Source organism: Pleuronectes platessa, chromosome 14, assembly GCF_947347685.1.
Source record: "Pleuronectes platessa chromosome 14, fPlePla1.1, whole genome shotgun sequence".
Classification (NCBI taxonomy): domain Eukaryota; kingdom Metazoa; phylum Chordata; class Actinopteri; order Pleuronectiformes; family Pleuronectidae; genus Pleuronectes; species Pleuronectes platessa.
In genome coordinates, this window is record NC_070639.1 from 2,685,014 (window position 1) to 2,712,533 (window position 27,520).

A 27,520-nucleotide genomic window follows, 5' to 3' on the forward strand; every position below is an offset into this window, starting at 1 on the left:
AATAAGTCCAGTTCTTTTATGAAGTGATGTCGATTTGTGAAGTTTTTAAAACGTCGTAATTGTTTATATATACATATAACCAATAGCTGACACTGTCCCATGCAGCGGCTCCTCTCCTAATCAAAAGGACACACCCACTTCAGACCCTTATTTTATTGGACACAGACACGTTTGCTGACATTATGATTTATTTTGACCAAAAAATCAAAGCTGCAGTTTGATGCTTGAGAACACCCCCATGACACGGAAGGTTAAATGTCAAAGTAATATGTCCATATGACAACATTACAACGAACTACCCATTATGATCATGATCACAATTTATAATGAAATATATACGGAATATACGGAAAGAGCTTATTTGTTTAGGTTTTTTTTTACTTTCGAAGCGGAACCTTTAGCAGAAGCAAACAGTCGGACTCATTTAAGCGCTGCACTCACGTGGCTCCATACAGCGGCTAATGGAGCACAGACGCTATAAAGTCCTAATACATGTTAACGCTCAGCTGCTGTCAAACTCAGCGGAAAGACTCATCGAGTGATGAACACATTTGAGATCCGGTGAGTGAGATGAAACAGTTTGTGTTCGTCGTTCGTATCAAACGTGTTCAGTGTGTAACTGATGTAATCTGACTTGTTGACATCACGATATTTGGATGTTGTTGGATGTTTGGAACAGAGAGTAAACCGGGGTCTCTTCAGAAGGGAGATCCAATCTGGCATCACTGGGTTAGGCAGCTTGAAAAGATAAAGACCAACGAAGAAAGAAACCAGAGTAGCTGCATTAATAACAAAAATAAATGCATATATCATCCTGATTATTTTATATTTAGAAACAAGGGTAGCCAACATCGAAGCATCTAAATTATACAACCATCCATCTCATTTGTGCAGTAGAACATTCCTGAATTTTAAACAGGCATTTTCATGTAATAATTAGATTTCACGTATAAAGGATTCATAACTCATCATAACAAGGGCAATATAGAAGAAAATCAATCAACCTCTTCAAATTCCCACTACACAACATGTTGTCCTGATCCTTTTAAATCTCCCAGTGGCTGTGTTCATTTAACAGTGTGGTACTGCTTGTTGGTTCATGACCCCGCAGGCAGCTCTGAAACCTGCAGGGAAACATGTTTTGTCTCCGGCTGCGACTGTTGCTCCAGCCCGTGACACCGGTCTCTGCTGTTTCCCGGCTGAGCGCACACAAACTGGCCTCCCTACAGAGTGTCACAAAGCTCTCCCCAAACAAAGTCCAAAGCTTACTCTACCCCTTCAGTGAGCTGAACGCATACCTGGACAGGTACTGTGGGTTTGATGTTATGTTATTTAGCACTGCTTTTACATTCAACTCTATAGGGTACAAGATTCTGTATTGCCATAAGTGAATTGTTTGCCTTATTCCTTTGACTGATTCTTTTGTATCTATATGAAACGAAACTGTCAGGTCTGTGGACACGACGCAGTTCCAGCTCTTCCATCCCAGTGTGGAGGACATGATTAAAGCAGAAAAGCTGTTTTGCTCTTCACCATCTCATACCATTGATTACTACATCTCTGCAGAGAGGATGGACCACATACCTGCGCTGCGCCAGCCAGAGGTGAGTAGGCAGCCTCAGTCATACTTCAACTTGTTCATGTTCAGTTCTGCCGAAATTAGTTTGTGTTCTGTTGTACAGCACCAGCAATGAGCCCTACTATACCACTGAATTACCGTTGGCTGTTTCAGACATGAACTCCAGAAATCGATATGGCAATCTAGCCCCTATGCAGCCGTGGATTATCAGGGTCAGACGACACAAACATTTCCAATGCATTGCGTTGAGAGGTGGCGCCTGGGCAGAGAATGCAGGAGGCAGGACACAGTTGTATATATTCTGCTGCAGGAAGCACAGTGTTTCATTTACGGCACTTCAACAACGGCAACAGGCCTTTTCCCAAGGAGATTTAGAATCTCAGTCTTTTCAAGTGGACATCTTTGTTGGGTCTTCAACATGTATTGCACCTCATTTTCATCCTAAGATATTTGTATGCTTTCATTTTTGCATTTGTCCCATTGTAGAAATGCCGCTGTGAACTTCCCAGAAACTTTCCTGTTGTACTCTCTCATGGGACATTTCACAAGGGGCTGGCAGGAAAAGTTCTGGAAAATGTGTGGAGCAACTGACTCAAACATTTGCATTCTCACAATCACTCAGGAGAATGTCCGGACTTCAGTGCAGATCTGAAAGCAGCTCAAGTGTGTCCTCCTGACATCATTATCAGAGCAGTTTAAATGGATTGTTACACAAATGTTGTGCACTGTTGAGAAAATTGTGATACCACCATCCCTCCTCAGATTGTACCTCTTGTCAGCTTCTGAGATATGCTTGAAATTTGAAACAGCACACAGCTGTTGATATATTTCAGACACTGCTATGATGCTGCACTACCACATTAATATGCACCAGAGATTAGCAATTATCTCACATCTTAATAACATGTGGGACAAAATACTTAAAATAATAGTTTGGTTTTCGAAGAAGTGTTATCACAGCTCACTTGCAACTATTTCATAAGCGCGCTAGCATTACTTAATGTATCTCTAACAAAACTTCCTCAGTTTCTCTAATGTGCTCTAGACAGGCGTTTTAATAATCAGTTTTGAAATCCTGCTGCTCAGTCAGCTGAGGAGTCTGAGGAGTACGCTGCTCACCCAACCGATCAGAAATCAAGAAGAAAATCACATTAGCAGATTATATTAGCACCCGACCTCCTGTCTGAGTGAGATGCCTTTATTCAAAAGCAGTAGTGATATACCCACATTAAATAAACTTGCCTGCATTCAAAAGTGTGTGGACACTTCTGTGATTATTGAGTGCAGTTGGTTAGAAAACGAACCATCAACAAAACATGGCGGTAAACCTGTATCCATCGCTCTCTCTAGTTTGACAGTGCCTCTCCTTCTGCCACTCAGACTGCACTTGCAACAGTCTAACTTTTTGAAGTGCACTAAATTTACAGTTGAAAATTGGAACAAAATGTTGGCTTTAAATAGTTACTATAAATATAAAATTCTTACTATACTCAGTAACAGTAATAGTACAGTAACTAAGATTTATTCAATGATTATTTACACAAAGAATGAGTAGATATTGGTGGTTCACCAGGACAGACAACAGATCTCTGAATATTTACATAGTCATTTAGTTAAATTCAATAATGGCGGAACATTTTCTTGGGTTTACCTGATGAAGAAGTTTGACTCTGCCACACCTTTCTGTTCGGCACCTTTTGCACATATGCAGATGAAAAGAGCTCTGTAGATCTGAATGGACCCTCATAATGTGAGCCACAGGTCTGAGTTCTGTAGACGCCTTGTGACTCAGCACGCTGACAGTTCTGTTGTGAAGACTAACAGGCTGAGCAATGTGACCACATGTGTCTTTACTCTTAATAAAACAACCGTCCCAAACGACGAGCTGTTAACTCTCTGAAGCATTGCTCTTGTTGCTCTCCGTAAGTGAAATGAATGCTCTTCACCCAGCAGAACCTCAATATTTACCCCACTGCACCATTATCTGGCACGTCGCTGCATCGGCCAGTCACAGAAATGCAAGTAGACAACAGATGACAATGAGAACAAAGTGTTCATCCTGTTTATCTGGCGAGTGACACAACGAAAGATTTGTTGGATGAGAGATGTAAAATCCTGTCTTTGGCTGTTTTCAGGCATGAACTACAGACAATGTCTGAACAATAAGGTTCAGACTTTCTCTGGAGTTTGCCATTCACACATGAATGATGCTGCAGGAGAGTCTCCGCCCAGACGCGTTCACAACAGCCCATAAAACTTCATCTGTGTCATCCTGAAATGTGTGTTAGAAAGTGACCAACACACTCACCCGCTCGCAGTGAATCCTGCAAAGGGTCTCCTGCTGTGTTCTCCTCTCACATGGGCTCATTCTGACATTTTGGGGTTTTTACTTGGGGGGGCTGGCAGGAGGAACTTCAGAAGTCTGAAGGCTCTCACTCAGACGTTTGTGTTCTCACATACAGCCCCTCCGGAGAATGTCAGGAGATCCTCTTAAGTTCAGTGCATGTGTGACGGCAGCTTTCAGCAGCAGTTCTTTGAACTGAAGTGCATGTTTGGTGTCTGTGGAGCCTTCAGGCTGATGAAGATGTTACTCCAATTTAACTTTCTAGTGTAGCTTGTTTTTTAAAGCATGGCTGTTAGAAGACTAATGTCTACTATAGACTAGCCCACTAAAGGTTCTTGTTGAACTAGTAATTAGAGAGAGTTACAATTTAGATTATCACATTTTCTTTTATTTTCTTTGTAGAGGGGGAGGTTTTTGTACAGGGGCAGAAAGTGCCACCAAATCTTGAGTCTCACATTTTCTCTTTCATCCAATATAGTTGATTGTAAATATATGTACAGAAAAAGTTACAGATTTTAGGCATCCCTTTAATGTAGGGTGGAACCCTTGTTTATTGTCCACATCTGTTTCCCACTTTGCCTCAAATATTTTCCAGCAAATCCAAGTGTGTGGAAACTTCATGGCGCTTCTCTTTTTGTCCAGCTGTGAGCAGACCTCCCTGTGGAAACTGTATCACCTTCAGATTGGCAGCAACAGGATGGTCGTGTTGGATAACAATTGGCCACTGTGACCTAAAGTTTACAAAACGAACAGAGATCAATTGAGTAGAGTAGGTGTATGTTTGAGTCTTTGTTTAACATATTGAAGTTCACATTGTCCTTCTTTGTCTAAAAGTCTGAAAAATCGAGTGTAAAGTCTCTTTACCCTCCTCGAGCCACATACATAATTAAGCATGGGTTGACACTCGATAATAAATGAGCAGATTTATAACCTTATAGAGTGTAGTGTTCACTGGAGGGTTCAGAATGGAATATTGTGTTGATAGGACGACGGCTTCTCTTTGACATGCCGAGTTAGTTACCATTCTGTCCCTTCGCTCCATCAGAGGATGATGTATTTGTAGCTTACTGGCAGCACCAACCTCCATCCATCTATCTTGTGTCAAGGAGATGGATGAGCCCGGACCTGGCCGTCAATGGTACAGCTGTGGAAAAACCATAGGCGCCAATGGCAGCAGTCCGTGACAGTAAGAGCAGGTGTGCTGCTCAAAATGTACACTGAAGAATGAACTGAATGAGCAAAAACATAAATAGACCTGCAAGGAAAATAATATATACATTCTAATAATGCTAATAACAATTAATAATGTGATATTCACATACAGGATTTCAAGGTGGGTCTTTGTCCAGTTTTGGAAACCTCAGAATTGCATATCTGTTATTTGCAGACAATATGGTTCATTTGTATTCATCAGACCGTAAACTCCAGCCTGCACTGGGGCAGTTTGCAGTCAAGTATGAAGCGGTCAGGATGAGAATCAGCACCTTCGCGTTTGAGGCCATGGCTGTCTGCCAGAGAACAGTGCATTGCTCCCGCCGGGTTGGGGGCGAGTTGCTGCACCACGTGAAGGATTTTAAGTATCTCTGGGTCTTTATCACGAGTGAGGGGAGGATGGAGCAGGAGATGGAGAAGCAGACTGGTGCAGTCAGCATTAATGAGGGTATTGTTGTGGTGCAGAGGGATTAGAGTCAGAATGCAAAACATTCGATTTGCTGATCTGCATTCTCACGTTTACCTATTGCCATGAGCTCTTGGTGACTGATATAATGAGATTGTGGAAACAAGTGCCTCAAATGAGCTCTCTCAGTAGGATGTCTGGGCTCAGCCTGAAAGATAGGGTGAGGAGTTGGAACATCCAGAGGCTGTATGAATGTAAAGCTGTACTGTAAAGTGCTTTGAGAGGTCAAGACTAGAAAAGCGCAATACCTCTTCTTAGTAATTCAGTGATCTGACTTAGTGATGGATTGTTATAAATGACACATTAACATATTGTAATAATTTGTATTTCAGCACAACGTTACAGAAAACTGGACCTTTTGTGTGATGCAGTTTGTGTGTATTTTCAGGTTTGTTTCATCGGCAGAAGTAATGTGGGCAAGTCGTCTCTCATCAAAGCTCTGTTCTCCCTGACGCCTGAGGTCGAAGTCAGAGTCTCCAAAACTCCAGTGAGTTCCCTTAACCAACATCCGGTTTCACTTTCAGGATTTAGCATGTCCAAAGACAAAGGGCAGTAACTACATATTGGGTGAAACTTGCATTATGCTGTTGCTTTTTGTACCATGTACCAGAAATGTATCATTTAAAAAAATATATCTAAATCAGAATGTAGCTCTAGCTGTAATGAGTATTTCATCATTGATCATTTTTTCATGATCCCAACATTTTAATTCAGTTTTGTATAGCTCACAGTAGCTGCCATCTCAGCGTTTTGCTCTAGTGTATCTGAAATGTACAGACTTAATTAGTGATGTCAGTTTACTGTTCAAATTAAAAGCATAGGCAGACGGGAACAAACAATCAAGAAGGAACACTTCTAGTTTTCCTCTGAATCCTTTCCAAAAGCAAAGTGCAGCATCTGCAGTTTGAAATTTGAATCTGCATCATAGATTGAAATGTTAGAGCAACCTACATAGGCTTGAAATTAATCTAGTACAATCTTTCCATTACTAGTAATATAACTTGATATTGACGCTCAGAAAATATCGTTGAAGTAAGATTTTATGAATAGTTAATTCAAGAGGTCACAAATGTCTTCCTGTTTACCTGCATTATTATTTATTTTCTGTTTTATTATTATATACAATTTATTTAGTCATTTGTCATTTCTTCCACCTGTCTCTCTGTGTTTACTTTGTAGGGTCACACAAAGAAGATGAACTTCTTCAGAGTGGGGAAAGCTTTCACCATCGTGGACATGCCAGGCTACGGGCACAGAGCACCCAAAGACTTTGTGGATATGGTAGAGCCATATCTTTACACGAGGAAAAAGTGAGATATCCACTTTGGCTTCAGTTAGCTGCCTGAAGAAAGCAACATTTCAAAGTAGTGTGTTCACTAGAGTCACATTGTGTGGTCTCAGCACAAACGGTGGGAATTAATACTCCTCATACACGCATGATTTATTTATGCAGGGCCAAAGTAAAACAGTCGCTGACCATCTATCTTGTAATGAATACACAAAGTTAAAAGTAACTTTTCCATGAGTCAGACTTAAACTATGCTGATGATGCTGGGAAGAGATTTTTCTCGAAGACCATGACAGAACTGCCTTCATGCTTTTATACCTTTGGGAGGTAAAAGTGCCAAAGAAAATTCTTTCATGAATCAACTTGGTAACATATTAATGACCGTAGTTTTCATAGACCTTTGAAAGTTGTTGAACTAAACCATTTAGAAGGTGCAAACACCAAGTTGCAGGATGAGCAGTCATCAGTGTTACATTACCAAAGGACTTTCTTGCCTGGAAAAGATATCAGAACTTAATAAGGGTGTAGTTAGGTTACATAAGCTTGACAGCAATGGTCAATGTTATGTCATCCATCCAAATTAAGATTCTTCTTCCTGGTGTTTTTGTACTGATCCGTATGTTTTCGTATTGGGTGGATGTTTATATTTGTGTGTTTGTTCTCTTAATGTTCATGGTTTCTATTATGCGTTTGCTTTGTCCTTTGGGCCCACAGTACAGACCTGCATCTTAGACGACGTCAATCTACTTTCACTTTGGTGATTTTATCAAAATACATCAAACGCATGATTAAATGCATAGCAATGATGGAATAAGGTTAAAAATGTGATTAATTTTAAATTAAAGTTATCACTCCCTGTCGCACTGTATGATAAAGTTCTCCTCCACTCCATTACACCCCTGCAGCATCTGACGGGAGCAGGATACATGGTGATAAATTGGTTAGAGAAGTGCTGCACCAGGGCACAGTGCCATGATGCACTGCTGTCCACTGTGTTTACCTCTATTAAATCATGTCCGAATGACACCGGGCTGCGACAGATTGACCCCATACGACACCAACACATCACATTGTTCCATTATGGCTCAGAATCCAGTTTTTTAAGCAGGAGCTATCATATTATAGCGGCTCCTCAGTCTTGTGTGTCCCTGACTCCCTTCTAATGAACAAAAAAACCATTTCACTCATCCCTTTTTTTCTGTATACAAATATAGTAGAAAAGATCTTAAAGATCTTATGTCCAAGTTGACTGGTCATGTCTCCTACATCTTTGGAGCTGTGTCATTAAACGTCTGGAAAACTCACAGCAGACACATCCATAACCCTGGTTTTTGTCTCTCGTCTAGTCTTGTAAGGACATTCCTGTTGGTTGATGGCAGTGTTGGTCTCCAGAAGGCCGACCTCATCGCCCTGGAGATGTGTGAGGATATCAAACGTCCATATGTGGTAGGATATTCACACATTTTCTTCAAAAAATAGTTACATTAGTTTTTTCTCACAGCCCATTGTATCTTATTTCACTAGAAACGATTTCCAAATGCAGACTTGAGCTTGAAAGCAAAAACAATGGCAGGAAATAAGTTGGTGAACTCATTGGAATAGATCTTTGAAAAATACATTGTTTACATTAATTCATATATACGAATTTCTTACAACATGATCAAATCTTGTGGTCTAATTCGTGAAACCAGAATGGAGGTGTGGGTAAGAACTATGTAGACTTTTGAGAAACCTTTTAACATTTGAGTATTATACATATACTTTTATCCTCTGCTGATGTAACCCATGCCTTTTGAGAAAGATATCAGGATCAGGATGTTGATTTGCTGGAAAGAGTTAAAAAAAAATCTCAAGGAATTTAGATGTTCACAGATGCTCAGTGTAGTAAAAAATATAAAAGGAGAAGCCGAGGTGCCCAAGTTCAGGCATTACTGCCTCTGGTTACGGACAGCTCGGCTTCATAGGGGGAAGGTGAGTTCCCAGGTTTATCAATGTATCTCAGAGGATAACTGTCTGTGTTCGTCTGTAACCTCAGGAAAAACAACAAAAACTGCACCACCAACCTCTGCTTTGACCCATAGAGACCACACAAACCAAGCCAGGAGCAAAAACAAGCTAACATCTTACAACGTGCGAGACAAACAAACAATTTGAAAACGTTAGCAGGCACAGATCCTATTAATGAACAGAAGATTACAACCAGTACTTGCTGGTGCTAAATATTTAGAGGAACCTGATTTTATCATGACTTTTCCATTGAACTCATTCTTCTTCCAAATCCTCATCATTAGGTCCACACTGAATTAATGCTGAACGCTCCCACTCAGCTATTTAAAAACTGCTGTCCCCTCTGAAATGCCACTGCTATGGCATTATAATAAAGCACCCCCACTCTCTGAGCACTCTGCCGTCAATTATTCATGCTCACAGGTTATTAAACACTTTGACCATTATTAAGGCTGTGACGGTTCAGCTCTCAACAAAGATGAACTCTCTACTGAAATATAAAAGAAGCATGAAGCCATGAGCTGAAATGAAATTTTAAAAGTTGTTGCTCTGCTTGGGCTAAGATAAAGTATAAGAGCACAGTTGTCCAGTACATTACTGTAGTAGATGATGGGTCTCTAAACATTTAGACGTTTAAACCTATTAATTCATTTTCAGCATCAGCAGTTTCCTCTGACCAAAGAAATGGGGAAGTAGAAAAGAGGAGTTCCAGGCCTTAGATTTGAAAACTAAGAACATTAAAAATGTTAATGATTAATAGAAAAACTATTGTAGGATCATTCCAAAAGTTTGATATCCACAAAGTTATAGTGTATTATTCTTAACTGGCCAGAAGGTGTCAGGAAAAATCTACTGCTCTTATGTTTGCTTACTCAACACAATCCACCCCTTGTGTGGGCTCAATTAATTACTGCTGCGGATTAGTTGATCAATCAGACAACATGTGAATTATGATACTGTCTCTTATCAAATCTGTTGTTATATAATAGCTTTGTGCTCTTTAATCTGTCAAGAGTTTTGAAAATCTACATGGCAAATGTGGAATTTGTAATGTGTGAAATACTTTTCTGTGCAGATATTGGTGACAAAGATTGACAAATGTGGGCAGGGGACACTGCTGACAAACCTATTTAATCTCCAGGAAGTGGTCAAAACACAGACTTCATGCTGCTTTCCACAGCCATTTCTGGTCAGGTGAGACACTCACGTTCTCTTAGTAAATGTGTTTCAAATTGTCAATAAATGTGAAAGCACATCTAGGCATTGTTTGTGCTTTCAAAGCCTGATCATTTTCTTATTCCATTGTGCTACAGAGGTCCAGTGTCTCACAACACTCCTTTTAGTCTGCATCAGTGTCGCAAACATTGTCTGCCATTGCAAAAATCTACTAAACTCCAGATGTGGATTACTATATCTCGCTGGTTGTCCTATATTCATGGATTTGTTGTCAATACAAACAAAGATCAACAGCTGTTTTCTTTTTGTGACACATTCCCATGTTTAGTTGTTAGAATGACAAGCTGAATTTCCTAAGTCTAGTCTTCTACTCTCACACTTGACAGAAACATTGTTTTCACTGATTAGAACCAGTCAAGTCTACATTACTGTTTTTCATAAACAGTAATGTACACTGGTTTTTGTTTTTCATAAACAGTAATGTAGCGACTATTAATTAAACTTTTTAACGGCGTACAATTTGATAGTTGTAGCAGCAGCATTTTATTTTATTCGGTTATTTTACACTGGTTTTGCAATTCTGTCCCTAGTCCTTACTGTTTATAATTTGCAGAATACGTTAAAGTTAATATTAATTATATTGTAACAACTTGAATTTTTTCAAGGTCCAATCTGGACTTAAGTGGGCAGTTGTGTCAAGAAATGTTACATGAGCACTGAAGTGTAATTAAAAGCGAGACAAAAAACTGATCAAACATAATATTAAAAATAATGACTAGTTGTAATTATACCTGAAATTAATATAGAGGTTTATTTTCCTCATTAATTTACACTCTCTTATCAAAATGTGACTGAAAGGTAAATCTCCAGTTGTACAGCTGACTTTACATAACATTACTGTTTCTGTATTATTATATGACATAATGATAAATAAATGATCATAGTAAAAGTTATTAACAGATCCACCGACAGCCCACAGTTTACATCAATTAAGGCGTGTGTTTTTTTTTTCATCAGCCTCATACAGATATTTTAAAGGGATATTTCACTAGAAAAAAATGTAAATTCACTCATTATATACTCACCACTTTGACTATGGGGGGGGGGTGGTGAAGTGTTTGAATCCACAGATACTTCTTGAGTCTAAGGGGTAAACAACCTGGCAGCAGAATCCTGTACAATTGAACTTAATTCCGACCTCTTCTTTAGACGTAATGAAAACACAGTTTACCCCGAAAGTCCTTAAGTGTTTTGTGGACTCAAACACTTCCCACCCATCCATCGGCATAGTGGTGGGTAGATAATGAGTGAGTTTACATTTTTTGTTGAACTATCCCTTTTAGACCCAACAGACCTTTTTCCACACAGATATGTTGACGTTTCAAAATAAGAAAAGCCTCAATTACCTCAATGATGGCCTCATTCCATAAGCAGGTTTCAGCTCAGCTGGAAGTGTGAATGCTTGTTCAGTGGCACAGCTCACACTCATAGTGTTTCTTTTATTGGTAACATCTGTCTGAGCTTTTTGTACTGTGACAACTCAAAATGTCGAAAAACTCTGTTCATAAGTCACAGCATTGTATTCCACGCTGAAGCTCTGTCTGGGTGCACACCAAAGAATTTAGCAGGAAATATTACAAAAATATGAATTTACCTTCAGTTGGGCTATAACTTTTACAGTTAGCTATTCACACTGTCCTGTCATTGCCTCAATGTCTATCTGATGTGAGTTTAGAAATGCGTTGAGAGCAAAATAAAAAAAAAACGTGATTAACTGCAGTTTGATAAATTGCCTCTAATCACTCTTTTTTTTCTGCAACAGCTCCCTCCGGTTTTTAGGAATCTACCTCCTGAGATGCTTCATTTCCCATCTAACAGGCAGCATCAAGTTAACAAACACCTCTCAGAGCTGATCAGAGGTCAGCTTAGTCTCCATGAGTGGGGTCTGGAATCCTTCTCTTTAATCTATTCCCAACAGCAGATAATGGGAATACTGAAGATTTAACAGCACTTTTAATGTATTTTATGACTCAGTGTGGAGATGTGTGTGTCTAATAATGGCCAATGCTGACTGGAGGGGTTTTTGACTGATGGACCACCTCCAATTACATAATAGCTGAAGATGCTTTTACTATGAATTAAAATGTATAGCTCACTTGTTGGTTTGGCTGATTGTCCTTTAACTTTATATGTACTACATCACTCCTTCAGAATGCAGACAAATGCTACACAAGCCATATCCGTTCATGGATGTAGATACAATCTTCTTGGAAAGGTTTCCATCATATTTTGGAATCAAGTTAAAGATATATTATTTATGTTTCCGCTGAGAACATTTCTAAAGTTTGGTAAGTTTCAAGGTTTAAGTTTTGTTTAAGTTAACACAGGGTGAACAGAGAAAAGGAAAGTGTTGGATGAGAACAACAGGTCGGCTCAGCAGTGCAATTAGACCAATAATTAAATTCCAATAAAATAAAAAAAGCTCATAAAACAAATGCAATACTATAACACAATAAACAGAGGATGCATGGTAAAATCAAAGTGGTAAGTGTATATTAATATAAGAATGTGTGTATATATAAGGTATAAGGGCAGGTAGCATATTTGCATATATATGCATCTATGAGATTAGCGTCATGGCCTGGGAATAAAAGTTTGTCTTATGTCACAAAAAGGATATTAATAATGACTGGCTGACCCTCACCCACCAAGTGTTGCGCAGGGTTGATGTCAGGCCCCTATGCAGGGAAATTTTTCATCCAAGAAATCATCCAACAAATCACTGTCGTATGTTGTTGCATTGAGATTTAACAGAATCTAGGAGGGCTAACCCAGAGTAGGAAAAACCGACCTAGACTCAAAGACACCAAAATGTATGGACAGGGAAAACATAGCCTAAGAGGTATTGAGATATAACTGATCTTGGAGAAGACTTTAAACTTGTTTCATAAAAGTACAGTCTCCACTCATATGTTCCATCAATATTTATAGTGGTGTTACCCATAAACCTTTGCAATATGACTCGTACGTTTTATAAGTGCAGTGACTGGCACTGTTTGTTTTTCCTCAATTATAATTTTTGATTGGGGATTGGCACGAGCTAGAGTGGCATCTTTAAATTCAAGGGTTTCACATCTACTTTGTGGATGCGCTCATACTGGTGTCAATTATTTTATTGCTTTATTTTACCTTCTTTCAAAGTCATTTTCACAACTGGAGTACATACTGTCAGCAGTTCCTTTCTATGACGATTATCTTATGTCTGAATATACTTTAAACATGGACACCTTTCAATTATATTCCAAACTCTTTCTCATAATCAATGTTGTAAATATTGTAATTTTGTCAATGTACTATCTATTGCACCTCTGTCCATCCTGGGAGAAGGATCCTTCAAATGTGACTCTCTCTGAGGTTTCTAGCTTCTTTTAAACCTGTTAAAAAAAATGTTTTGTGGTTTTTCCTTACTCCGGTTGAGAGTTGAGGGCAGAGGATGTCACACATTGTTAAGCCATATGAGACAACTTGTGATTTGTGAATATGGGTGTGGAGGTGAGGGGGCTGGGAGACCACCTTCGCCTGTACCAGAGGATCAATCAGCGCAGTTGTTAGCTGGTTGATCCTCAGGTTTAAAAGGCAGCGGCATAGCTGCCTCTATATGGAAAGAGACACTTTATAGAGCTGCAGAGCAGAGATGCCAGCTGAAATGGCTGGCACTTAAATTTGTCTCTCTGAGTTTAATTTATCAAAGATCATGAAAAGGAACTGTTTAATGTCTGGGTGTGTGTGGGAGAGCCCTGTGGCATGGTCTACTGCCACAATGGGCTATAGAAATAATATTTTATTGATTGCTTTATCGAAACTCTACCAAAACAATCTGTTCAGGTGCAGTAACTCCAGTGCAATACTACTCTAGTAAGGTCAGTGCTCACCTTTATACTTTCTATTGTTATGTTTGCTTTGCAATGTGCTGTGAGCGCCAAAGAGATCAAGAGATCTAGGGCCTGATGTAAGAAACCCGTGTACGCAGATAGTACATTGCCGAAACTAAAAAGTAAAAGTGCACATTAAATGTTCACTCTGCTTTCACACTGATATGTTGATTTTACTGATAAGTTTGGTTTCGATTAGATATTTGATGCTGAAGAAATTGGGTGAAATGTCATGATTGACAACTTCCCAAGATAAGTAGTGCCTGTGTATCAGTGGGACGTTGGTTCCATGACGTCACACCACATCACTAATGCCCAGACTTCAATTGACGTAACTGCAAAAATTGCGGCACCGTCTTGCAGGATATTTTGGCTTAAATTTTGTACAAAAAGAGGAAGTGGAGAAGCATTGTTTACCTACATTTACAGTTCATTGGTCATGTATGTACAACTGATGTATTGGTTGGATTATTAACCAATGCGGCCTTGCTAACTGCTAAATTTCTCTACTTGACAAAGCAGATTTTTGTTTCATTGAGCTTGTCAAAAACTCAGGTTGAGTGGAATCTGTTAAATATACTTTTGTTTATTGGTCATTGTAGTTAAAACTAACTACCTCTAAAGACAAAGGTCTTGATACTTGTTCCAAATGGCCATATTCAAATTATGGGGTCATAAAAAGTAGAAACACATGATGAATTGCACAAAGGGGAATGAGGATTCAAACTTTGGACCTTTTTTGTCTTCATAATAATCCAGTGTGTTACAGTTGGATGTGCAAAAGAAGAGATCGAGGTAGTTTCATTGGCAACAAACACTAGAACTTGAGAGAACAGTTGAGGTCCTGTGTTGGGTGCTTCCTCATTTTATACATTTGTCCAGGTTTTCCAGATTAACCTTCAGCTGGATATGTTTGGGCCGAAAGTAATTTTCCCACATCCTCTCATAGTCAAGGACTCAGGAGTAATCCTTCAGACCAAGCATTGTGTTATTGTTGCAAAATCTATCTGGCAAGTTACTTTATTTGCAAGAAATAAAACACTCATTAAAATACGATGGGAAACACCTTTAGTCTGCAAATGGAGTGAAGGCTGAAAACAGAGAATCAGCACACGTGGTGATAAACTTTTTTTATTGAGAGTAGTCAGCAAGAGTCAAGGTCACATCCTGAAAATCTCTCTGCATCCCTCTTCATTTCTTCCTTAGTTACATAAAAGAAAAGAAAAAACTAGCCGGTGGGCCAGACCAGAAAGTGCCTTGTCATCATTTGCTAATTTTACAGTGGACCGGGAACACTGTGAAATATGGACCCATCAGATTAGATCGTTATCTGGAATCAGATCAGCTAAGATAACGGTTGTGTCATGACACAAACCTTCACACATCGGGAGCAGAACGATACTTAAAATTTACTGCAGCCTGAATGAAGGGCAAGTCAAATAAAGACTGATAAGGCTTCTTCAGAGGATTTCACTGCCCCCTTCCTCAGCACAGCACTGACTGACAAATTTACAAAGAATTTAAAATTAGATAACAGAAATGTGAATCACTTCACGCAGCCTTTACAGGTGTGGCTTGTATATCCTTCAAACCTTTCTACTGAAACTTTCGTTCTGCAGTAGTAAAAAGTAATATGTCTCTGCTGCCTCTGCAGTTTGTGAGCTATAATGCTCAGGAAATCAATATTCTATGTCCAAGGAAACCATTGGAAAATCATGGAATGTGGGAAATTTTAGAACACGAAGGAAATGTTATTTTTGATTTTAAAATATCAAACGTTAAATAAAGTCACCTGAATGTGAATTAAGAGTTCCAGGTGTGAAAAAAAAATCACTGCTGACGCTTTAGTCTATTATCATCTCTCTTTACATCATATAAGCACTATATGAACATGTTCTTGCTGCAGTTAGTTACTGTCAGTAAGACACAAAATGAGCTCAAACACTGGTTTCCAGGCGCTAGCACCTGAAATATAAACACCTGCAGATTGTTTCCACATACATTTCCTGAACATAACAAATTTCTTTCAGCTTTTCCTTCAAATCAATCTCTACATATGTGTATAGGAGTTAGGATTCAAACATAACTGGAGGTTAGATGTGTGTAATAAGAAACCACAAATGCTGAACTAATAAGTCACCAAAAAATTACTCATTATCCCATTTTGGAGGCGGGGAATCTCTGCACAACTCTTTTTCTGCTGCACAAACCAAAATGCAAGTGAATCTTTGCCTAAAATGAGAGTGTATTATGACACAAAAGACACTAGCATTGTCCTGTCCTTTTCTGCCCGTTTTAAACCTGACCATTTCCAGCCTTGCTAACATCGAAACGCTAACTTGGATGTGAGTGTATTTTTCCTGTAGACACTTGTAGTGGCAGTAACTACCAATGACGCAGATTTTAGGATTTTGGCAGGCGTCCGTGTTATAGCTTCACAACCTTGAAAGATTATCATCATGAATCTTTACAAGCGTCAAGCAGAGATAAAAATGTAGGCTGAATTTGAACATGGGTGTTTTCTGACTCGTGAGTCCTGAGTATAAACAGTATTGTTTACTAACTCCTCATGGGTCAGAACATCCCATTGTAAGGTCTTTAGTTAAGGTTGTGCCTATCATGCTTATATATTCATTTAATACATTTCAAATGTACTGATTACTTTTGTTATTGTTTCTTCTATTTTCTTGACACAAGCTGATTTACATTTTTTAACTTAACATGAGACCGTGAGTCTGTCTTTGCTGGTTGCCCTTTAACTTTTAAGTTAAGCATTACTCTTCCCATGGAGACAGAGTGAGGGAAACCTTGCAGAGGGACCCTAGGGAGGTAGGAACAACCCGGCTCGACGTTTGTTAATAAAAAATGGGTACTTTTATACGATGTTTTTAAGGAACAGAGAACTTTATTAGTTTGTAACTCTTGTGCACTCCATGACTCGGATTCATCAAAGCGACAGGTAATGAACTTTGGCGATAGAACTTTATGATGCAAACTTAACGTTTTTTTATTGTTTCAACACTTGGCATGTGCTACAGGTTGACATAAAGTGCCTACAAAAAATATGAACTACCATTTTTATCAGCACGTTGAATAATGGTGCATTTCATAAAGACTATTTAACTTCTGACAACTGAAGAGAGTGAAACACTGTGTTCACCCTCTTCAGTATAGCTGTGTGGCTGTGTAGATGGGCCTGACCTTTATCAATTTGTACATTTGGATACTGCGGCTCTGCCATGTTAACTCAAAACTAAACTGAGCAAGTTACAGCTAACTTGACCATGGATTCTGGACTGAATTAAAGAGTTCACCCACTGAACGATATTAACAAAGATTTTTTCAATAAGACAAATATGTACATATAATGTGTATTTCATTAAAAAAAAGAATTAACCTCTGTAATTCAGTGACTACTGTCTGACACAAATACAGTGTTTCCATATTTAAATCGATATCTTGATTAAACTTTCTTTCTCCTGATGACTATCCAGTGAAAGTATTCCTGTATCCTTCCCAAAAGTGATAATTTTCTATAGGTTTATAACTTAATTAAGGTCAATTATAGGGTTTGGTTTTTCCTAGTTCTACTTTGACATCAGAGACTTTTTATTGGTAAGTATAAAAAAATCATCCATTGTGTTATTCAATGTTTAAATGATAAAAGGCCAAAGGGTATAATTTTTACAAGCACTCTGAGAAGAATACTTTGAGCACACAGGGTGTGTCCTTCCTTTGAGAAATACAGGCATCTTCCATCCTCACTGACATTGTAGGATGATGATGCTGTATAGTATAGTTGTCCTATAAAGTTTTAAGAGGCCAAAGGGCAATAAAAGTTGGTGCAATGGTGCAATCACACTTCATGTACAGGATGATTCTCTTTTTATGTGCATGTGTTTCTGAACACTGACCCCATAAACCCTCAGGTATTGGTTAATTTTTTATCCTTTTTCTCCTGATTTCCGCCTCTGAATTGATATAGCTGAGGCATAAAGAGCAGAGAGCAGAACCGTTGCCACTATTGCTGTGGTCTCATTGGATATTGGACAAGGACAAAACTGAGCAGTCTCCTGGAATCCCAGACTTACAAGAGAGGGAACCTTACTTCCAGTCTCATCAATAATTTGGAGCCACCGATCCTCTACGTTTTCTTCCGTTACACTGTCCACGATGAACATGCTCAAGGCAGTAACTTTGCCTCCTGCCTGCGACTCCTTTGCAACAGTCTGTTCAGGCAAAAACTGCCTTGTACCTGCCAGTAACTTCAATGAAGTGCTGGGCCTGGTGTTGAGCGTCGTGCTCACCATAATGCTGGGTATGGTCATGTTCTCCATGGGCTGCACTGTGGATGCCAACAAGTTGCTGGGCCACATCAAGAGGCCCTGGGGCATTGTAATCGGCTTCCTCTGCCAGTTTGGCATCATGCCTTTCACAGCCTTCGCCTTGTCACTGGCCTTCAACGTTCTACCTGTGCAGGCTGTCGTTATCATCATTATGGGCTGCTGTCCTGGAGGCACCGGCTCCAACATCATCTGCTACTGGTTGGATGGAGACATGGACCTCAGGTAAAGAACCAGTTTGACTGAGTGGCTTATTGGCAGCATCATTGGATATTATCATGTCAGTCAATGATGTGCAATTTGAAAACACCCATGGATTTCTTGTTAATAAACCAACATGTCAGAATAAATGATTCATGATCTTAATGTAGAAATAATCTTTCTACGTTTGAGCACATGACAGTTAAGTAGCAAATAACCATGTTTTCTAAGAATATATAGAACAGTGCAGACAAACAATGTTTCCTTGATCGCAAATTTAAGTGAACTCATTCATATTTATATTTATCTTTATGCACTCGGAAGCTGCTGTTTAACATGATTTAGTGAGAGGATAGCATTTAGTTTCCATTAGGCCAATCAAGCTTACATACTGCATTGACTGTACTGTATTTTGATATTTATAATGCAGATGTGTGTGTGCCAAAATGTCACACATAAATGTCCAACCCACTGTCCATGTCCTCTCCTCCTCAGTATCAGTATGACTGCTTGTTCCTCTATCCTGGCCTTGGGGATGATGCCTCTGTGTCTACTCATTTACACCTCCGTCTGGACATCCTCCGAAAGCATCCAGATCCCATACGACAGTATTGGTAATAAGACTGCTCACAGTCTATCACAAGCCAATATGTTTTTGAGAATTGTAGACAGAACTTTTTATGACAACCATAAAATGTGATTCATTTGCAGATATATGACACAGCATTTGTCATTTTGGAAAATAAATGTTCAAATCCAGTGAAACTTAGTGACATTTTGTGTTGCGTAAATCTAATAATCATAAAAAGGATTGTAATACTATGAAACTATGTATCTTCAGGTATCACTCTTGTGGCCCTCCTTGTCCCAATTTCCCTGGGAATGTATTTAAAACGCAGGAAGCCCGAATTGGCAAAAAAGATCCTCAGGGTAGGAAAACACTTGACTCACTTGTAATTTTGATAATCTGATAAGAATTTGGTGAATGGATTTGTTCTGACATCTACATTTTGCATGGCTCGATCTAATGAAAAGTCTTGGATGGGCTTTTAATAATGTGTCTTCTGTGCACAGGTGGGTTCCATTGGAGGGTTTGCTCTCATTCTTATCATAGCTGTGGTTGGAGGAATTCTCTACCAGTCTTCTTGGGACATTGATCCCGCCCTCTGGATCATCGGCACAATCTACCCTTTTATTGGTTTCGGCCTGGGGTTCACACTGGCCCGCATTGCGGGTCAACCCTGGTACAGGTAGGGTGACAGCATTACAATGAAGTTCGCATTTAGTAATATTAACTTGAGAGACTACTTTATCTTGACTAACATGTGATATGTCTCACGTAACTAGTCTTTGATAATGCCAACAGATTAAAGATGATTGCCCCCTGCTTTTTTCCCTCAGATGTCGAACCATTGCGTTGGAGACGGGATTCCAGAACTCCCAGCTGTGCAGCACCATTGTGCAGCTGTCCTTCAGCCCTGCTGAACTGGAAGTCATGTTTTCATTCCCCCTCATCTATAGCATCTTCCAGCTGGTGGTGGCAGTCTTAACTGTATCAGGTAAGAATATAGAGGCACTTAATGATAGCAGTCTACATTTGCTGACTCTAAATATCTTTGGCCAACGACACAACTGATCTTCAATTCATTTAAAGACCAACACAAGACCATAGGCAAACAGTGTGTTACTGTTTGTTTGGTCAGTGCTCAGTTATACAACTTTACAGTGTCATATGTGGTGCTTTATCCTCCTGTTTCCCAGCATTATCAGGATTATTATGATCACAGACATTATTATTATAATTTTCATCAGGACTGAATGTTATATCATGAACATTGCACTTCTATGAGTAGAACAGAGACCTTAAGCAGTTTCAACACCCAATCAGAAAAAGGTCATCTGGATATGGAAGTTGTCCGTGTACACAGATGTTGTTACTAACATTGGGGCCACACTTGCTGCAGTTTTGTTGTGGAAAACCTGCGTCACAGTTCGGCTGCATGTCACGGTTTTCTGTAGCACAACCGCAGCAAGTCCTGGCCTGGGGATAGGTCTCCAGTGTTACTTTGCTGATTAACAGGTTAATTTACATGTAAGGTGAGTTCAAACCTGTCTTTCTTTTTATGAACATTCAAAGTTCATTGTCGTTACACACAAACTGTGTAGGGAAAACAGCTGCAGTTTCTCCTCCTGTTTTGTCTGATGGACTGATAAGATGATACTTTGGAGGACAAGACTGTGATCAGATCACTGACCAAAAAGGATTTGTCTCCCGAAGATCTGACATTAAAAAGAGCTGTGGGGCTTCTGTGACAGGAGAGGACAGATATTAGGTTACTGAGGCAGGGACCAGATGTGATTGCTATGATGTGTTTGACAATGCCGCCGACTGTTTAAGGTCAGCGATAACTTTAAGGAAGCAAAAAGAGGTTTATCTCTGGTAGACACCTGAATGGTGATGTTTTGATGAATCCCAGGTTTAAATCTGATTTAAATTAGTTCCAAAAGATGATGATTGTCAATAACCATATCCCATGAGTCAGGCAATGACAGCAATGCATTCAGGCAAAGGAGAGGGCTTGGCACAGGATTTGATTTATTTCAAAATTATTGGAATTGGTGTTGTTGAAATCGTGTTGCGATTGACCGTCAATCTGTGTCTTTTTGTTAAGGATATCCAAAACCCCAGTGTGTACAATGACCCCAATAGTACTTGGCTGTGTAGAGAGGATGGTTTGCAGCAGCTTTTTGTTGGCCTCTGTCATTTTAAATGTTCTGTTCTAGAGTCGATTCAGAATGGAATGTTGCTCAGGGTTAACTAGTTTTAGTTTGCTGCATGCTTATTGGGATTATGTGATTAAAATAAGTACGAGACCTAAAGTGCGTCTCAGCCTTGTTAATAATGTTCTGAATCAATGGTCTCGGTGACTGAGATGACAAGGAGATGTTTGTCTGTATGATTTTCTGTGGAAAATTGTCCTGGCAGCAGGGATGCTGCTTGGCTGCAGTGAGTCAAGGTTAATGACAATAAAGTGTGTGATAAGAAGCTGTATAGTTTATATTTGTTGGTAGCCCTAAGCCATAGCTGCTAGTTTATGCTCAAAAACCTGCACATTATGTGTTTGGGACAAATAAATGTATCTTAAAAAAGATTATTTTTCATTATACCTCGTGCTTTAATAGAAGGATGGGTAAATTCACAACCAGAGACAAGTACATCTGCTCCCCTTCACTCCTGAGGGGACAACATTTTGACCTGACTGCAACCTCATAGATTAAAATGGCATTGGACAAATAGTGATAAACTAACTTCAGTGAAAAATCTACCTCTCTGGATAATATTCTTCATAAAACAAAAAGTAATTTGCTTTATTACTGCTCGTGTGTGGCTGATATGTACCCGAAGATAACTTCTGTCATGATTTGCTGCTAAATAAAAACATTGCATTCTCTGATCAATGTTTCTGACACCATCTGGTTCCCCTACAGCCTACCGGCTATATAAGAGATCACGTGGCATCGGCCCTGCTGATTCAGATGATGAGGCTCCATCACTGGAGGCTGGAGGTGTTGAACAATCAAAAGAGAAGGTTTACCCTGTGGAAAACGGTGCCTTCGAGTTCGATGGGAACGGCAACAGGATGGAGAAAGCTAAGGACATCGACAAAAACACCAAGCTGTGATATAACAAACCCTGCAAATGACAGACTTCGGACTATCAGTATGAACGCCCAGCGCTGCCGCTCTACTGAAGAATCAACTGTGAACTCACACTGCTCTCTGCAGGCTGGAGGTGTGCACTACCGTTTCATGAGAACAGGGGTGCCCACATTTTCAGCAACCCTAATTTATTCATATGTGTTGTAATCATTTAAAAGAAGTTTACTCTGTGCAGACTGTCAGAAAGCCTGCTGATATTGACTTAAAACACACAGAAATGCAAACTGAATGTTTAATGCTGTTTATGTGGAGTAGCTCTCCAGATAGACAGAGAGCTGCACTCTCTGTACTAAATGATGGAATATACAACCAAATACAATTCAACTGTGTTTATGTGACATTCATAGCTAAGGTGGAAGTTGTATCACACAGGCACATGAGGTATGTTCTTCTGATAACCAGTGTCTCACAGGCAGCAAGTTGAATTTAACATAGACTATAAGGTTATTATATTGTAAAGAAAAAAGTTTTGCATGGTCTAACTGTATTTTCTATTTCTGGTTCTTCTGTATTTGTGCCTTGATGAAAACCGAAGTGTTCTGTGCTCTTTCAGCTCCATTCATTATTTCATTCTTTACCTCATTTAAATAAATACATAGAGGTAAGGTGCTCAGGAAGGAGTAGGACTCATCACATTTGTAGACTGTTTTACTGAGTACAGTTTCTGAAATGCTGTGTGTAAGCTACTGGTACTGTTCACACTGAAGAATACACAAACATACAAGTTATGTATATGTTTATTATATATACAACATATTCTACTAAATTATAGGCATGTTTTCTAAGTGATTACAATTCTGCTAATTTACTGACAGTCTATCTAAGCTTTTTTTGTTTTTTCATGGATGAACAGAAGCTCAATATTTTACGAAACCTATGCATTCCAATTCACTAGTGTGGTTTAAACATGTGCTTGCTAAAATATTATATTTTCTCTAAAGACATTTTATTTTGTGGTCTGTTTGTTGTTATAATTAATGTTTTGATACAAATACGAGTATCAACTCAATAAATATTATTGTAAATTACGCCTTTATTCTCTATGCCTTTTTCTATTGAGAAAGTAATAATCAAGTAAATGTCATAATTTTAGATTATATGAGAATATTGGGATTATTCAAATGACTGATTGTGCCTACGTGACCAAAATTTGGCACAGGTAGATGTTTGCCTTCTAACTTATGTCGTTAAATTTTAACAATTGCAGAGCAGGTAGACCCAGTACAAGGTCAGGAACACATTGCTTCCCTATCATAAAATTATCATATTGAATACAGTACAGTTGCTGTTGTTCAAAGTCCAAACTGAGACAGCAAAAGCAAGTTACGTCCCTAAAACATCTAGGGCATGAGGGACAGAAATTAGAAAATAAACCGGGCAGAAAAACAAAAAAAATGGTTTCAAGGAAAACCAGTATTGTTTTTAATAAATGTGAACACAAATTGCCCATCCCAAAATTGAAGGGGAAATAAGAGACAGAGCGAAACATGGCACGTAAACCCCCTCCCATAAGAACAAACCCCTCCCCTTTAACTGTTCACATAGTTCACATACCATCACTACCAATCATTACACAACATCTTCACAATTGGCATGGTCTCACCCACAGGACAGCGCCTCGGCTACCACATTGTCTGCTCCTCTCTTATGCTTGATATTTATGTTGAGGCTCTTTGCCAGGAGTGCCCAACGCATCAAGCGTTGGTTGCTGTTATACATCGTAGCTAGAAAAACAAGAGGGTTATGATCGGTGTAGACTGTCACTGTCACTTAAAAATGTTATAGGGCAAGGAGCATGGCTAATATATCCTTGATTTGGCTGAGAAGTAGCATACAGGGTTGCACACATCCGCACAACTGTCCTGTAACAACACCGCACCAGCTTCCCTGGAGCTGGCATCCACCTCAAGCTGTAAAGCCTGAGAAAAGCCAGGCACCGCCAGCAGAGGAGCACTGCAGAGGAGAGACTTAGCAGCCTTAAAAGCATGTTCACACTCTTCATTTCACACAAACAGAACCAGTTACCTCCATGCAGTTATCTATCCACCACAAGATGGCAAACGGGCATAGTTGTTGATCTATATACCATGCAGAGGTGTTTGGGAAACCCTGAATTGAATTACTTTTGGGTTTCTCTATAATATTGTAAGGTTGAGACCTTACTATGTAAAGAGCATTGAGACAATGTACTGTATGTTATGATTCGGCACTATACAACTGAAGCGTAATGCATTCACTTGAGAAAAAAATAACTCATATTTAGAATTGCAGTCAACTGCCACTTCCCCTCCTGCTCTCTGTGTGTGTATCACGTTGCCATGGAAACTAATAACTCCTTGCACCTGGGGAAGGGACAAATTTAAGCTGAGCGCAGCCCTCGAACATCTCGCTCTAATACAAAAACTAGAAATCCTATCTGTGAAATAAAAACATTGTGAGAATCCCAAGACTCCGCCAAGCACACATATATAACTTTAGTGGTTATAGTAAAACAATGTGACCACAGGAGCAAAATAAGAGTAGCCAGCAACAATATTCCCACATGTCTTGAAAGCAATCAACATTTAAATCAACATTTAACAGCAGCAGGTAACACAGCCTACTTCATATTTCAGGGTAGTTTAATTTCAAACTTAAATTATGAGCCAGAACTGTAAAGGTTAGCATGCTGGCTAAAAACAGACCTCAAACGAGTTAGAAATCCCTTACCTCAGACAAGATCAGAGAGGAGGAGCAAAGTTGAAGTACAGTATTTATAGCACAGTCAAAAAGGTAACAGCCAATTAGCGTTCTTCTGTTGAAGAAGTCCACTCAGATTAGTCCTGTTGTCCATTTTACCCTAGCAACAGTGGATTCAAAATCAGCTTAAAATTCAAATCTAAGCTATCGTGATTGAAACATCTACTGATGATGGAAGTTTACTCAAACTCATAAAGATATTTTGAGACTATATTTGATTTGCAGTTGAAATAATAATAATGTATGAATGACATTATTAAATACCATTTAATAATAGGTTTAAAACTCGTATTTTGACCCGTATCTATTGAAATTGATTGTATAGCTACCAGTGTGGGAAATGGTGGTTTAAGTGAATCTTGATAATGTGAAACTGTACATGCCATGTCTGTGTGTATTTCTTATGGAACAGTGGTGACAGGAGGACCTTGACACTGTCATGAGAACTGTCTGTGATCTTATGTGGTGCACATTAGGAACAGAAGTCATACAGAGGGAGCCTTGACACAGACACTGGATCACCTGCAAGCCTAGTTGATATTGTTGCGTCATGATTAAACTTTAGCGGGTCAGAAACGTCAGCTGAGTTTGTATGTGAGAGAGAGACAGAGAGAAACGTGAGCAGAGTGTGTGTGTGCGTATCAGATTCTGGGTTCGTGTTTGTGGCAGATTTTATTTTTGTGACATGCAATAAGTTTTTTTGCTCTCACCATCTGTGGGCTTTTATCTTGAGAATTCATGATCCAGACTGTATTCCGGCTTCCTGGTGAGGTCCTATCATTGCGTGTTTTATTTTTCATGCAAATGGTAATGCTCTGCTCCACAGATTTTTCATAACGTGTTAGTGTAGAACACTACAATTGATATTGTTAATAACAGAAGGATAATGAAGACGTTGTCACAGATGGAAACGGCAGAGAGGCCTGTTTAGGGATACTTGAAATTACAACGAGGGAGAAAAAACATCCAAGTTGAGGACATGGCTGTATGATATAAGAAATGTATGATATAAGAAATAAAATACAACTGGTGGAGCATCAGTAAAAAGTGGGATAGTTGCTGAAGGTTTTTTTTTTTCTTTTCTTTATTGAACATAAAAATATATTGTACTACATTTTAACTTAGAGGAAATAAAGAAGGCATTAAAATGGAGGATATTTGTCTCTATATGAGGTGATGAATTTAAGCAATTTGTGTTGCTGACTAAAAAGATCACCTCCTTCAGTATGAAGGCTTCAGTTAGTGAGGAGGAGAAACTCGGGTTTACTGGAGGACAACATGCCTGTGAGTTTCCATCATCTCAGGCAACTGACTTAAAGTTTTTCCTGAAACTGTTTTCTGAAACACGCCAAGGGGTCATTCCTGATATTTTTTTGCAATATGTATTGGGATGTTCAGCTCTGTCTGTTATGCATGGACTATCATGTATGAAATGTGTGGTTGTGTACACTTTTGATAACTTTGTGAGATGTTTTCACATTGTCTGCAGTGATCTGTGACTTGAGGTAAAGAGCATGTAGCATCAAAGAGTGACACCTTGCTTTTCAACCCTGGGCTGGTTCACTATGAAACATGTGGCCAGTTATTTATGTTTTCTAGCACTATATGTATGATTTAATACATTCAGAAATCTAGAATACTAGAAATTAGGTAAAGACTTATTCAACAACGATTTATGAAACTCATACTGAATAATACTATTTAATATAGGGATGCACCGATATGGAAATTCTTGGCCGATACCAATACCGATATTTAAAATAACAATCTGGCCGATAGCCGATACCGATATTTGTTTATTTTCTTTTTGTTGTTATTCATTCACCCTTTTGTGCCAGAAAAATAATTAAATCATTATTTAAAAAGCACTATTCATCACTCTTATCTTTTAATGAGCACAAATTGAATCAGATTAATGAAACAATCTCTGATTTAACTAAACTTTATTTAACAGAGACATATTAGGCCCATTTTACCGCAAGTTGAAATGGTTCCTTGGGATCTTAATGAAATGTCTGTAACATATTTTGGTCAAAATACCACAAGGATAATTTAAAACAGCATGGGTTAGGGTTAGGGTTAGGGTCATTATAGAGAACGCTCTTCTCATTGATTTACGGTAGCAGTATTGCCCGTTTATTAGATGTGTTACGGCTTCTGTGTGTATGACGTATGTTGTCAATTCCCTTGTTACCTGTGCATGAGACGGATGAATAGAGCCGGTGCACATGAGAATAAAGTACTTAAACAGACGCTACGCTCATACTTTTTACGCCAAGTTACACTGCGTGAGTCAAGATAACTTAACAAGCCCTCCTCAGTTTTACCTGTTTTTAGTGTCGGGCAGAAATCACATCGCGTCAACACCCACCGTGGCCCTTCGCGATGCTTGTTTTAATTAAACAGTCGGATTCCCCTGGTCCGCACCAGTTCTCAGTCAGCTGCTAGGCGCCGACACGCGTCCAGAGTGGCCGCCGCTGACCGCGTACCCGGTCCCCTCCAACGGCCCGCCT

The 27,520-nt window shown here is 39.2% G+C and overlaps 2 protein-coding genes across 2 annotated transcripts; both read left to right on the top strand.

Annotated features, from left to right (window-relative positions):
- The first annotated feature begins 426 nt into the window (after nt 1-426).
- gtpbp8 (GTP binding protein 8 (putative)) lies at nt 427-12,613 on the top strand. The gene is made up of 8 exons (XM_053440691.1): nt 427-561; nt 1,112-1,306; nt 1,451-1,604; nt 5,990-6,088; nt 6,781-6,911; nt 8,236-8,335; nt 9,972-10,090; nt 11,895-12,613. Exons 2-8 carry the CDS (start codon nt 1,137-1,139, stop codon nt 11,983-11,985), a joined length of 864 nt encoding a protein of 287 aa, XP_053296666.1. The 5' UTR covers nt 427-561; nt 1,112-1,136; the 3' UTR covers nt 11,986-12,613.
- Nucleotides 12,614-18,177: 5,564 nt separating this feature from the next.
- slc10a2 (solute carrier family 10 member 2) lies at nt 18,178-22,840 on the top strand. Its single transcript, XM_053440391.1, has 6 exons — nt 18,178-18,572; nt 19,044-19,162; nt 19,390-19,478; nt 19,623-19,798; nt 19,950-20,107; nt 22,038-22,840. The coding sequence occupies exons 1-6, from the start codon at nt 18,178-18,180 to the stop codon at nt 22,229-22,231; spliced, it is 1,131 nt and encodes a 376-aa protein (XP_053296366.1). The 3' UTR covers nt 22,232-22,840.
- The last annotated feature ends 4,680 nt before the right edge of the window (nt 22,841-27,520 follow it).